The sequence below is a fragment of the Danaus plexippus genome, chromosome 7 (genome assembly GCF_018135715.1).
Source record: "Danaus plexippus chromosome 7, MEX_DaPlex, whole genome shotgun sequence".
Lineage (NCBI taxonomy): Eukaryota > Metazoa > Arthropoda > Insecta > Lepidoptera > Nymphalidae > Danaus > Danaus plexippus.
Genome location: NC_083541.1, coordinates 1,464,274 through 1,479,247, shown reverse-complemented (window position 1 = coordinate 1,479,247; position 14,974 = coordinate 1,464,274). Strand labels below are relative to the sequence as shown.

General features: G+C 33.3%; 2 protein-coding genes and 3 non-coding genes across 6 annotated transcripts; 4 read left to right on the top strand and 1 right to left on the bottom strand.

The window, feature by feature from the left end:
- On the top strand, positions 1-4,881 carry LOC116770781 (gastrula zinc finger protein XlCGF57.1-like). 2 transcript variants are annotated; one of them, XM_032662387.2, is made up of 6 exons: positions 1-283; positions 399-1,431; positions 1,579-1,761; positions 2,634-2,787; positions 3,371-3,517; positions 3,968-4,881. In XM_032662387.2, the coding sequence occupies exons 1-6, from the start codon at positions 146-148 to the stop codon at positions 4,185-4,187; spliced, it is 1,875 nt and encodes a 624-aa protein (XP_032518278.2). In that variant the 5' UTR covers positions 1-145; the 3' UTR covers positions 4,188-4,881. The 2 variants fall into 2 exon arrangements, with proteins under 2 accessions (XP_032518278.2, XP_061376820.1); XM_061520836.1 differs by having other exon boundaries at positions 6-80.
- Positions 4,882-4,989: 108 nt separating this feature from the next.
- Positions 4,990-11,486, top strand: LOC116770841 (uncharacterized). Its single transcript, XM_061520837.1, has 5 exons — positions 4,990-5,653; positions 7,193-7,262; positions 9,110-9,316; positions 10,266-10,439; positions 10,724-11,486. Exons 3-5 carry the CDS (start codon positions 9,119-9,121, stop codon positions 10,892-10,894), a joined length of 543 nt encoding a protein of 180 aa, XP_061376821.1. The 5' UTR covers positions 4,990-5,653; positions 7,193-7,262; positions 9,110-9,118; the 3' UTR covers positions 10,895-11,486.
- Positions 11,487-12,763: 1,277 nt separating this feature from the next.
- Positions 12,764-12,882, top strand: LOC133318803 (5S ribosomal RNA). The gene has a single exon (XR_009752549.1). It is a non-coding gene; the product is annotated as a 5S ribosomal RNA (ribosomal RNA).
- A 522-nt stretch (positions 12,883-13,404) lies between these two features.
- On the bottom strand, positions 13,405-13,597 carry LOC133318820 (U2 spliceosomal RNA). The gene has a single exon (XR_009752566.1). It is a non-coding gene; the product is annotated as a U2 spliceosomal RNA (small nuclear RNA).
- Positions 13,598-14,193: 596 nt separating this feature from the next.
- Positions 14,194-14,309, top strand: LOC133318791 (U5 spliceosomal RNA). The gene has a single exon (XR_009752537.1). It is a non-coding gene; the product is annotated as a U5 spliceosomal RNA (small nuclear RNA).
- The last annotated feature ends 665 nt before the right edge of the window (positions 14,310-14,974 follow it).

The window sequence follows — 14,974 nt, the reverse complement described above, 5'->3', positions numbered from 1 at the left end:
CTACCCACTTGTAACTCTTGACAATTATTGTGATTATAAATTAAACTGTTATGATGGTCTAAATGCTTAATGATTCCGATGTATGGCATTTTTAATATTCAAATAATATAAACTTTATAATTCTGTTGTTGTCCATGTATTAAATATGTTTCCTTTTGAGAAAACTTGTCGTACTTGTATGAAGAGTAACGTATCTTTAATTAATTTATTTCGGCCCTTGAAAATCGAGGAAAATTGCTCGTTAAATCTCGCAGACGTGTTAATGTTAACAAATACACTAGAGGTAATGAGCCTACAAAATATTCTGTGTAGTTAAACTATTGCAAACTTTTGAAACTTGAGAAGTGCAATTTATTTTAAAAATTCAGGTGTTTTAATATTATTTTTCGATGTTGTAGGTCAGCGTAGAAGATGGGTTGCCTCAAAATGTATGTGAAGAATGTGCGAAAGTTTTACAAACAATATATTCTTTCCGAAGGAAAGCGCAAAAAGCAGAAACTGAATTAAAAATATTGTGTGTATCACACATGAAAGATGAAATAGATTTTGCATACAAAGAAGAAGTAGAGTATACAAATCCTTACAAATACTTAGAATATTCAAACCACAACATTGAAGCTAGAACATATATTTGTGACATTTGCAACAAACAATTTCATAAACACAAAAAGTTTTTGAATCATTTAGCATCTCATGAAAATCGTAAATACAAATGTACTACTTGTAATAAATCCTTCCATAAACAGTCTTCATTGAACAAACACATTAGTAAACACATTGAAGTAACAGATTGCGGAAACCCTGATGAATTATCGGCAAATGCCATTGATATTGATGTGAAACTAGAAGATATCAATGATTTATATAAATGTCCGGAATGCAACCTAGTATTTGAGACTCAGTCGTGTTTGTTAGATCACATGAAAGAACATGTCGCATCTAGCGCAATATATGTGTGTGATATTTGCAAGAAAAATTTCTATTTAGAGACAGTTTTCAAACATCATATGGAAGAACACAGTAAACCGCAGACAAATCCAAATCAATGCATGAAATGTCTCGTTAATTTTGTTAGCACCGAAAGCCTTTTACAGCATATCGACATCTGCAATCCTAACAGGGAAGTGAAGTTGGAGAATTACAATGAATACGAATATTTGGACTCCGATGTGATATTCAAAGATAAATCATATTTAGATAATTTAGAAAATCAAGAGGAGGATAAACGTAAGAAAATATTCAAATGCGACAATTGTAGTAAGTCATTCTCGTTGAAGACGTTGCTGAGACGTCACATGAGGCTACATTCCACTAGCAAACCGTTCCAATGTACGAAGTGCTCCAAGTGTTACACACGCCAAGACCAGCTGGCGGCACACATGAGAATTCATGACGGATATAAACCGTATGCCTGTCCACATTGTAGCAAAGGTTGGTTGCTTAAAAGTAATAATGTGACAGAAATTCTGTTGTGAACGATCCACTATAAAATTTTTGCCAGAATTTAAAATCCTATGACAATATTTAAAATCCTCGAATAATTTTTGGTTTTATAATATTGATTCCTTTTATTTACAGCATTTTCCCAGCTGTGCAGTCTTAAAGACCATGTCCGTACTCACACAGGGGAGACGCCGTTTCTGTGTTCCCAATGTGGCAAGGGCTTCGCTAACAGTTCCAATTTAAGACAGCATTTAAGAAGGCACACTGGTGTGAAACCGTTTGCTTGTAGTCTATGCCCTAAGACATTCTCAACCAAAGGTACAAATATACATTTTTTGTTTTCTCAACTGTAATTATTGATAAAATCAGTATTCATATATTTTATTTTGCTGTTTGTCTGTTTGTTCGTTAATTTATCATTTGCAAGTAAATTCTCAGGTTTACAAAAAGGCAAATAAAATTCTAAGCCAATACAATATAAATCTATGGACAAATGTTTGTGGTGGTTATTTCTCATACTTTGATATTTGCAAATAAATTGAAATCTATAAGACCTTCAATCTGAAGACCAAAACAGCTATCTTATGTAGCACATGTAAAGTAGTGACTCAAATTACTTGCAGTTGTTAAACCAACTCCTTCCTATGTTTTTATATGAAGATATCTGTATTCCAATAGTAATATTAAGTTTGTCTCTATAATTAATTATTTAGATGAATGTTTGGTACATTTATCAAAAAAGTAATATTTTTAACTGATTTGTACTATTAAAATAATTAATATTAATATGTTTGCTCGATGGACCATCAGAATCAGTACATTATTTGTTTGTTTTAGTAGTCTAACTGTGTAATAAGAAAGATGTAATCATGCTTAATGTTGGAAGGGATAGAAATTGATTTTTAATGTTTTTTTAAGGCAAACTTCATTAACATTACTTACAAGGCACAACTGATTGCCCGCATGTGTTCGAGCGCCACGCGTTCCCTCTCGTTCTGTCTCTTTCTATACCCCTCCCCCCAGGGGCGTCAAACGTTTAACGCAATCTTGTTGGAAGTCGCATAATAAGTTTCACTCCAAATAAAACTTCATTAGCTAAAATATTTTGAACACCCAAATTTAGTGCAAGTTTTATATATAAACAGAAATAATTAATATAAATCCTAATATCAGCACATTATGTGTTTCAGGTCAAATGAAACAGCACATAGACACACACACAGGCGTACACCCGTACAAGTGTAGTGTTTGCGGCGCCTCCTTCACTAAACCTAACTCGTTAAAGAAACACAAGTTAATACATCTCGGCGTGAGACCGTTTGCTTGCGACACTTGTAATATGAGGTGGGTTTTAAATAATCATACCTATTGTTACAAGACAGCACCCAAGTGTCACGATTGGGGGCGTGGCCTATGACGTCATTGGTGACGTGTATATAAAACTCTGGCCGAATAAATTCATCAATCTCTCCATGCACTTCAAAGCACATGCCAAATTCTCTATTCCCTACCTTCGACTACATCCTTAGCCGAGGTTTTACCTCTTAGAGACGCCTTTAGGCAGTGGTGTTGTGCAAATTTTTGTTTTACCGGAACGCGCATTTAAATTATATAGACAGGGTCGATCCTGGGTAGGCAGTCGTTCTGTGCGGTCTCATGTCCCAAATTTGACGACGGGGAGGGGGAGGGCGGGGGGAAGTTCTATTGAACATTTCTATATGAGATCTCAAAGTTTGAGGTGTTTTTTAAGGACATAACAAAGTAACAACTTTGAAAAACTCACCAAACAAAGTGCTAAAACATTTTTATATGTATATAAACGTAAAAACTAAAGTTATTAAAAAGAACAAGATATCTTAATATACGGAGGGTTCTGATTCGTCTTATGACATATGTAAAATTTTTCTTTCTTTTTATTTCCCCGCAGGTTTACATGCAAGGACCACCTGACTCGCCACAAAAGGATTCATACCGGAGAACGGCCGTACCGCTGTACACACTGCACTCGGACCTTCACACAGAGCAATGACCTCAATAAGCATGTGCGGGCCCACCTCGGACAGAATATCTATCAGTGAGTTACACACACGCACGCACGCACACAAGCACGCACGCACGCACACACGCACGCACGCACGCACACACACACATACACACACTATCTACTTACACACAGAAACACACACTACACATTAATTCACTGCACACTGTGTAAGTTCTAGAATAAGTCTTGCAAAAAATTAATAACTACATACTAGTTTACTCGAGTCTTATAAATAACTGCAACTTAATACAGTTTACAAATCCGTTGGACTCTTTTGTTAGAGTTGGAAACGTCAAAATAACTTGCAATATTAGAGAAACAAATACTGAATATAAACAAGCAAAGGTCTATTTCGTTGTATCTTTTGTATGCTGTGGTTATTATAAAATTAGTTAAAAGTCGTAAATATATGATTAAAATTATAATAATTATTGCTTTTATATTACAGTCCCGTATATATATTAACATTATTAATTTCAGATGCACCGTATGTCAAGCTAAATTCAGATTAATGAGAGAATTAAAAAGCCACTACCCGGTGCATTACATCAACGACCAAGGGGAGTCACAGAGCGAGCCGGTGAAGAAAGACAAACAGACAGACGGACAGATCACTATAACATTCAATAGAAATGTATTAGATAAAGACAGTTTAGGAGATATCACCATAAACATAACACCAGACAAAATAACCAACTGATAAACAAACACACTAATAAAGAAAATGAAGTAATTCAAATTTAGAATCTGTATCCGTTATAAATTAATGCCAACAAAGACATTGCTATTAAAACTACTATTATTACCTAAAAAATATTTATTCCATTATAAATATAATTAAATCTCATTAATTACTTATATTTGCTTCTTTAATTTAGTATATTTTTAGATCTTCCTTAACTTAAAAGAAACAAGCTATGGACCAAAATCACTTGAATATTATTTAAATGTATTACTGAATAGTTTATATTTATGTAGGTGTTTTAATATTATTATGCGAGGCTTATTTTCATATACTCTGTCATGTTCCTTAAAAAAGTAGTGATTTGTTATCTGTATTAATATATAAGATCTTGATATCACATATCCTTGATCTTATTATGTGGGAATGTAATGGTAAATTTATGTTGAGTGATATTTATTTGAGGTCGTATGTACCGGCAGTGATATTATGCCTTATATTTTATTCTAGCTTTATAATATTAAGGTATTCTCTAAAAGGGTGCGAAATAGCGGCTATGTGAACGAGTTGTTTAAATGAATTGGCGCCTTTTTTAACGTCAAAGTAATGTCAAAATTGTTATTCTATTCGATCTTTTGTTTAGAGACTACACAGATAATATATTTTGCGTAAGCGTTGAATTATTTCTTATTATTATAATCTATGTATTTATTTATTTATAAATATTTAAGTGCCTGTTTTTTTGCAACCACGTGATGTAAATTAAAAAAAATTTTTAGAAAGTATGAATTATTTTTTAGTGCTGCAACTCTTGCTTGTTTCAGTTTAAGTTATATTTACACATACATAGTTGTAACATAATTACACGATAATGTTTTTCCTGTGTTATAAGTGAGTTTTTGGAGTTAAGCAAATAAAATTTACTTCAAAAGTGAATTCTTCACTCAACCAAACCCCAACAATTGAGTCGTTTTGAATGATTTGACGTTAAATGTATATATTTTGTTTAATATGAAGTTTTGATGAAAATAGCGATAAATAGCTATCAGTATTATTAAATATATCCATGGAGGATCAATATTTTATACATAATTACTTAACGGAACTATAAATATAAAATGGCGCGATTGTGTTCGGACCAGATGATACGAAACGTCATTAAAAAAATAACTCAGACAAACATAATGACGGCGTCAGCATATTTTTTTATAATTATCTTAACAATTGCGTATCAAATGACCGTGAGATATTTTGGCAATTCGATTAAAGCAGTCTCACATTGACGTCGGAATTAGATATATTTAATTTCGACCGGCTATTAAAATTTGGGTTTGAAGGGCTCGACGGGTTTTGGTATCCAAGCATTGTGTGAATGTGAGAATGGATCTTATGGCGGCAGAATGACAAGAAGCTGTTTAGAATTGGGATTTGTTTTCGGCGAAGGGCTAGTGGAACTGTGGTATGATGATGAGCAGATATAACGTGTAAGTATTGTCTTTTTATTGAATATTATTGTAGGTATTTGGCCCTAAGATTGAATTGAATCATACTGAATAAAAACAGTTTTATGTTTTGACTACATATATTTGTACTGATTTGTCACGATGTATAAATGAAATATTAATAACTGTTTATAATTACAATACAAATACGTAATTTTACTGGTTCTAGAACGCTGCTTGAGGATGTTCTTGTCCAATTAAGATTTCGTGACGGGGAACCATTTGACAGTACACGTTTTTATTTTATTCTTAATACCGCGAATATTTTTAACATACATATCCTCATATTAATAACAGACATAAACATGTGTCTCTTATTACAAATTGCTTGTTACTTAAATGTAATTGACACCTGTAATTAAATTTTATTTTCAAATACAGGCATAGACTTTTTATTTCATAAATATCCCGTGCAAAAAAAAACCAATCTGTACAATTTAATCGGAAATGCAAAATCCCATTCGTGTTTTAAAAATAAAAAAATATGAAGTTCAATTTTTGAAGGAACGAAAACGTTTTACTCGTTCATTCATATTTAAGTTCTATCACAAGGTGGTAGAATATAAAATGCTTTGGATTTATGAAGTTATATCCGGTAGGTATTTATTTGTACGTGACTGGGTAGAAATTGCGAGAATTAGATGACTCTCAAATAGATGGCGGAACCATTTGTTTTACTGAGAGCTTTGTATTTTGTAGGTATAGATCAATGATGAATAATCCTTTTATACAGAGTATGTACATTTATATTTACTAAAAATTTAATTTCAAATTTATTATAATTGAATAAACTATGTGATACTTTTTGTTAGTCCGCCATCTTTAATGTTATCACAAATTGTTAAGGAATAAAAATATTTTTTTAATTTAAATGCTTGCTTACGTACGTATTTTATTTATTAGAGGTAACGAACATTATCGTTTATAAATATTTATGTTACATCTTTTCACAAAACTTGACATCTTTTAAGCGTAAAATTTCATTTAGAAAAATATCTATTGGTACAAATACTATTTATATAAAGTGAGTACACATTAATGAAATACTCGTTGTAATAAGTAGTTTGTAGAATTCGTCTAAGATCATAAATCGCGTCTCTTTTACTCACCTATATTACTGCTTTGTCCATTTCAGTCAATAAGCTGTGACAAAGACACTACACAATAATATTATAAAGCGCAACAAGTGTAAATCATGTTCGTAAAAACAGTTACATGATAAATCCGGTCAATAATACGTCTACTTATTATAAAAACTACAAAATAGAATCCAAATCCACAACTATTGATTTAAAAATATACATACATGTTATTTCGCAAATAATAATATTTACGTATATTGTTTTCGCCATCTTTCTTTCCGAAGTGCATCTATTTAAAAGGAAATATATATACAATCGAGTTGATCTTGATTTTATAACTAGACTAAAGTTTATATATATATATATATATATATATAATATTTTTATAGTAAGATAATATGAAGTATGAGTGTCCAATCTGCGTTTTATTCTTTGTAAGGGCGGGCGTCCCGGCTCCCAGGGCGATTTTGCACAGTGCGCGTCCGATATCGAGGCGGTAAGCACGTTTGGTGAGTTGAACAAATAATTCTTTGTTGCATTTTGTTATTAAAAACGTTTATATCATTTAACTATTAAGTTAATATGAAATTATAAAACGTATGTATCACCCATTGTATATTTATGTTAATAAATTTTTACATATTTTATTTATTTTTCATTAATGACAACACCGTAAGTGTACTTTTTATATTTTTATTTTATTTATATGAATTTGAATTTATTACCTGTATTGAATTATGCAAATGAAATCAATCTTTAAGGACTCTCCTGAATCTAATCAATTGGTACACGGTACAGTCAGCAACTCAAGCAATCTTTAAATTGTATACAATATTTCTTTTTTTCTTTTACACAAGAGCTTTCATTTGACTTTCATAATCTCCGTCGACATATGTACCCTGTACACACATCAAAAACACTAATGGACTGTCATTCCCAGGCGCTTGTGTACAAAGATGTACAAGTGCCAGATAGTTCATCGTTCTGAGTTATATTTATCATTCAACATCCTATTTAGATGAAAGAACAATTAAAATAATATTATCAAGTCTTTCTGATTTTATTGCAATAGTTTTTGAAGTGACCGAAATAAACTTATGTTGGTCACTTCAAACAAATAGTTGTATCATGCATATGTGACGAGAGTATCACTTGTACTAAATAGCTACTAATAATTTTATGGTGAAAGCAAAATTTGTCATTATCACTTTATACTACACTGAAGTCTACTTAAATAATTTATTATATTATAATAAAAATGATAATAAATTTCAATTCTCAATAATAAAACATGACTTGATTATCCACGGCTGTGACACGCTGATGTCGACTCGCAATGTAATTAATTACAACACAAAGACTGTCTTTGTGTCTCGATTGACTGTTCGGATATAAATTCGGGAACGAATAACATTGCACTATGTTTTTCATCATATCACATCATATCATATCATATCATATCATATCACGTAACTGAATATTATTGTACAATATATCTCGTTTGTTATAAAGATATTGTTCCATTATTAATAAATAATAGCGCGAGCAAGTTAGTTAGTTGAACAAGCAGTCTTAACGAGGTATATTGTAACGTAAGTTTACGTTCTATCGAAAGCTTTATTGCACGTCGGGAGCTCTAACAGCCTTGCTGCCGGCTCTCACATAAATTCACCTAAAACTACACGTCCCATTATTTACAGAATTTACAGAATATAAGACATTATTTTCAGAATTAAGGTTATATTTGTATCGTAAATGTCAATCAAAAGTGATATTCGTTATTAAGAAATATTTAAATGTCCATTGCATTAAATTCATAATATTTTATTGTTTCCCTGAAGCACGTAAATCGTAATGTATGCATATTGATTTTATATCTCTTTAAAGGTTTTAATAAAATCGTCCGTCCTGAGAGGTCAGGTTGTAGGTCATATCTATGTTATTATTGTATAGCGTTGGTTGTTATTCCAATAATAATAGACACTATCCGATGCGGCGGGGTTCGATCCGACCTTACAGCCTTGACCTCATATCTGGAACGCTTTATTAGAGCCCCGCCGCGCTTCCACGTCTAAGTTCCTCTTAATTGAAATTTCTTATTGAAATCGGTATTTGTACTTTACTTTTAATATTCCTTGTGGAATAACGAAAAAAATGCTCCTTCGTAAATGTTTTATAAGGAGCTCAATTTTCATTGAATGTTTAGTAAATTAGGATCGATAGACAACATGAATTTTTCCATTGCGTTGGAGTAGAGATTGGTGCTAAGGATATGATTTAGCGAAAAAGTATATAAGAATTAATGTTGAATACTTATTCAGTGACCGGTTCGTCACAGTCTTTTTCTATTCCACAGTATACCACAATGGTGCAGTTCATCACGGTAACTCAGGACATGCGCGAGGCTGTGATCCGTCACTTGCGGGACAGTTTCTTCGCCGATGAACCCCTCAACAAGGCGGTTGGCTTGTGCCAACGCGGACAGCCTCATGCTGCCCTAGAGAGGCTTTGCCTTGCCACCATAGCCGATGGGCTCTCCGTTGCTGCTGTTGAAAGAGATACCGTAAGATAATGACTATAGTCATTGCCAAAATTATCTGTAATAGAATTATAACGTAACGAATAAGAATTTCAATGGCATAATATAGTGCGAAACATTTTAAAAGTTATCATTTCATAGAGGCTTGAGACTAGAGAGTAATAATAAAGTATTATGTATTTATCATTAAACAATAAACCCTGGTTTGAGGAGAGCCATGGGTCCAGCAGGGTGTACCGACTAGGTTGATGATGATTATGTGTCATTGAAGGTCCTCGGAGTGGCTTTGAATGGTGTTTTGTGACCCGGGGACATCGAGCAGTCCATTGAGAAGATTCAACAGTCTTCGGACGAAAAATACAACAAGGTTGAGGATGTTTTTGTAGCTTAAAATTAAAATTAAATATGCAATATGGTGTTCTGGAACATTAATCATGTAAATGAAACAACTATATTTCGGATATACTACGATACATTTTAAAACTACATAGTCCCGACGTTTCGGTTACTATTCAGCAATATCTTCTCTGCCCGTGATCACGGTTGCTGAAAAGTAACCGAAACGTCGGGATTATGTAGTTTTAAAATAATAAAATTCGCGTAGTATATCCGAAATATATTAGTTTCATTTAAATGAATAAAACTCGCGAAAGTCTTAGATCTCAACATTAATCAATATTAAATAGTCCGTACTCAAAGCCAACTTAAAATATTTCTTATGTTTCCTGCTAGGCCAGTGCCAGATTTGACATGGTTGAATAGATTTTAGTGGGACTTAGACAGGATAAGAGAAGAGATCATAGAGAAACACATCACTGGTATTTTTTATTGCAACAATTGTAGCTTGAAAGGCTTTTGGGTATTCAACATTTCTACAATTTGTACATTTGAAAGTGTATTTCTGTCACGTTTGTAACTATTCTATCGGATATTTTCCCAATAATTTGCTGTTATCTATGTCGTTTGATTTCAGATTTTCAACATCCTGTATACCGTGAGCCGTGACTTGGAATTATTCCAGACGTTTGGTGTGGACCGTGTTCTGGAATGTCGCATCGTATCCGTGTCGGAACACGCGCGTGGGCGGGGACTGGCCAAGGAGCTGATGAAGAGGAGCATCCAGATAGCCATGGACCATGGCTTCAAGGTGAGAGACTCATCAATTTAGGTCCTCGGAGGATCATTTCTCAGCTCGAGTATTATGTAAGACAGCTAAGGTCAGTCAAAGAAGATTACTTCACCAGTTCTTAAAGGCTAAGACTACTAAAACTCGCATAAGTTCCAACAGGATATGCTTGTATCTTTAGGTTAGAATGCTTTTGCTTTGACATTTCGTATTAAACATTCACTTTGTGTTATCATCATTTCACTAGGACATTCAAAAAATAATAATGTTCCTTCTGTATCGTTAAGTTTAATATTATCTCGTAGCTGTTCAAAGTGGACGCTACCGGGGCGTACTCCCAGCGTATTTGCAGCAGCCTGGGTTTGAGGGTTCTCCAGAAGGTCCGCTACTCCGAGCACTGCGATCAGAACGGTCCGATCTTCAAGGTCCCACCGCCGCATGACTCGCTATGCATTATGGCGTTAGAAATACCATAGACAAAATAATGACATCCGATGCCATAAACAATAAAGAGTTTTGTTTTAAGTAACAAACAAAGATTTACAATTTATTTCATATAGATATTATTATTCTCTTATATTATAACACACGATATTCAACGTTAATAGTTACTTGCACAAATGTTTAAAATTATTGCCATCAAAAAAATATATATATTATTGAATTTTGAATAAATCTTGTCTTATAATGCTCTACATCTTTTTGAAGTTTTAATTATTAAAGTAAGGTTTGATTATTAACGATCGTGAAATGTCCAATGTACTCTTAATAAAACTGTCAGACCGTGACTGTGTTTGATATTCAAATTTTCTAGTTATATTCCTTCATAATAGTGTATATTTTATTGAATGTGTGTAATGCCGCCATCTTGAATATTTTTTGTGACTTATACTCGTCGTATGTTTACTCTCCCGCCGTTAGGGCGTGTTTACATCGGTAACTATTTAAGTGTTTACATTGATGTGTTGGATATACACTGTAGTGAAATGAATCACTATTAGATGTTTGATGTAGATTTTGTGATTGTTGATGTATTCAAATATATAACAATGAATATTTAAAATTTAATGATATTTTATTTATACAACCTATACTTTACTATAAACAACTATAATATGAATAAGTTAAATGAAAAAAAAAAATAGCAATAAGTCTCACAAAAAAATTACAAAAAATTAAATGAAGTAAAAACAATCATCTGATTTAATTAACAAATGAAAAATATTTTAATGATGCCCTCAATACACTCATTGGATTGATACAAACTGGGAGTTTGCGAGTTATATAAATATTATTTCAATAATGAAAGAATTTTAAAGAAGTGAAAACTTTGCATAACCAATATGTAATTCATGAAATACGACACGTAGTATGCTATACACAGATAAGGAAATTATGTAAACAGGAATGTCATTTTAACACCCTGAAACTTATCATTACGATTGTCCGGATAGTTCCAGTTATCTTTTTTAGGATCCGAAAAAGTTTCAATTGTATCGAACTAAAACAATGTCTTACTAAACATGTAGAAAACAATTATTAGTCACATACGGAATCCTCACAATCTGAAGCTTCCAAATTTAACTAAAGAGTTGATTAGTCACACTTAGCTGTTTGTTTTATATTAACACGGTCTAGTGAAAATGACAAAAACAATAACCATAGCTTTGAAAACGTAAATAAAATAAAGAGAAACAATTCGAAATAATTACGATTTTGTTTTTAAGGAACTACTTATATACGATTGGAATATATACTAATGTGATTGGAAATTGTGCATAATCATGCAAAATTTCGGGAATAAAATCATAAAAGAATAGACAGATATTTAAATCAAACATAAGTCTAACAAAAATGTATTCTTGAAAGAGAATGCATTGTGAAATATTTATGAATTTTGCTTTAAGATTATTTTCTGTGATTAGAATGCAATGAAATATTCGACAATAATTTGTCATAATAATGTCCCATGTCACGAACTTTTAGGCCGAGCCCTGAGGCACAGATTTCAAATGTTCTGTGATATTATCGTCATTCATCCAAACAATTTGAAATATTTTCATTTTTTTTTTTTTACTATGAAAAGAGGATGAATTAGGAACGTTGATTTGGTTTTTAGAAAATTTAGAAAAAGCCAAAGCAAAAATTATATTTTTGACATAAATATTTCTACTGTGATTAAATCATCGAAAGGTAGCTCACAAAGGTAGCCCTTTCGTCACGACTAACTAACTGCTCGGCCGATGTTTTTGTTTCTGTTGATATTTTTTCCATTATGTAGTAGATGAGGATGTGAAGAGGACATATGTGAGGAGAGCTGGGAGAACAGTTCTGTGTGTCTGTCTGCCAACGTCCATACCACGTTGAATACACCGGTTCTCGTCCGATCACCGAAGTTAAGCAACGTCGGGCGCGGTCAGTACTTGGATGGGTGACCGCCTGGGAACACCGCGTGATGTTGGCTTTTTGTTCCTCCTACCAATATTTATGTATACATTATATCTCTTTTAAAATCTCAATTATGCACACCTCCTACAATCCCATGACATAGTATTTGCTACTTTTCTCATTGTTTCATTCACGGCGTAGCTTAATTCTCACTTATAGTTGGCTACCGTTTCACCTCCTCCGATATTTTTGTATATTTACTTGTACGGGTATAAAAGGCTATTGAACATATCTATCCGTGTTAGAATAATTGTTAAGGCATTCTCTCAGACGGACTGCATTGAACGACGTCGGATATTTAAACGATGTGTCGAAATGGCAACTAAGTAGTTAGTACAAATATCAGTTGTGAAAAATTTCGTTAAACCATCAATTCGTGCTCATAGATTTTTCATGGCTGAGATGCGATCGTTTGCACGAGAAGGATTCTTTCATACATATCTTACATATATTACACTACCTCAATAAATAAAACACACGGTGAAGTCACACTAAACTGTCGACATTTGATAGTTTGTTGTTGCCGTTCAACATTAAGTATATGTGGGCCGATCCCTGCGGCACTGCAATGCCGGGCCGACCCGTGACGGGAGTGGAGCGAGCCCCGAACATCCCGTCGGTTTACAAAAATCAGTTTAATATACTGGTCCCGACATGCGGGAACTTTCAGATATTAAGCTGAAAAGAACAGATACTACACTTTGATCTTAGCCAAAAGGCCGAGAAGCGATGCCGCTCTAAGGAGACACGTTGGAGCCTCCTTCGGAGAGAAGAAATCTCATCACCGCGATGTAAATGTTGCAAGGGATTCGCCAGCGACATCTAGTGGAGCTTTGAACCGGAGACGCGCTACATGTAGAGTCTGTGTCACAGAACTAGCAGTGGTCGCGTTCGTTGTCTCGCTGTCTGATGGAGATATCTCATAGAATTGACGCTCGCTTGAAATATTCACTGAGCCTATTTCAGTACACGGTGTGAATTATATTCTAAAATGCTCAATTTATACTCGCAACTAACTCGTCTTCGATCTATCCTTCACAAATACTTAAGTTTAATTCTTAAGTCACATTTTTGTAAATTGATTTGAGAAAGTGGATCAAAAAAGGTGGTAGTCTCCGATGTTATAATTATTTATGTAGAAATATTTAAATATCATAATATCAAATAAGAGCTTTATCGTAGGTGTTGCCAGTGTCGAGATAATTTCATTTACCGTATTCGCTATAGTTCTGCGCTAGATGTCTCTGTATGAATACACGGCCTTTTCTGAATCGCGATGATCCTAATTTTTTCCTTCCGATGATGTCACAGGACCAACACTCCATCGTCACTCTGGTTTCCCTTCAGAACGTATAAATCTTTCGCCTTTTACTAAAGATTTCCGTGGAGGGGAACACTCAAATGAGTCTGACTCGACTTTTTGAAGTCTCACGTAGGTGAGATTAATTAACGCTGACGCTTCCAAAAATCAAAGGTCCCATTAGAGATGCACCAAATTCCGAGACAGGTCGTGTTACTGAATCTTCTCTGTCACTCGTTTCAACTCGTTCCAAGATCAGGAATGTCATTTTAACACCCTGAAACTTATCATTACGATTGTCCGGATAGTTCCAGTTATCTTTTTTAGGATCCGAAAAAGTTTCAATTGTATCGAACTAAAACAATGTCTTACTAAACATGTAGAAAACAATTATTAGTCACATACGGAATCCTCACAATCTGAAGCTTCCAAATTTAACTAAAGAGTTGATTAGTCACACTTAGCTGTTTGTTTTATATTAACACGGTCTAGTGAAAATGACAAAAACAATAACCATAGCTTTGAAAACGTAAATAAAATAAAGAGAAACAATTCGAAATAATTACGATTTTGTTTTTAAGGAACTACTTATATACGATTGGAATATATACTAATGTGATTGGAAATTGTGCATAATCATGCAAAATTTCGGGAATAAAATCATAAAAGAATAGACAGATATTTAAATCAAACATAAGTCTAACAAAAATGTATTCTTGAAAGAGAATGCATTGTGAAATATTTATGAATTTTGCTTTAAGATTATTTTCTGTGATTAGAATGCAATGAAATATTCGACAATAATTTG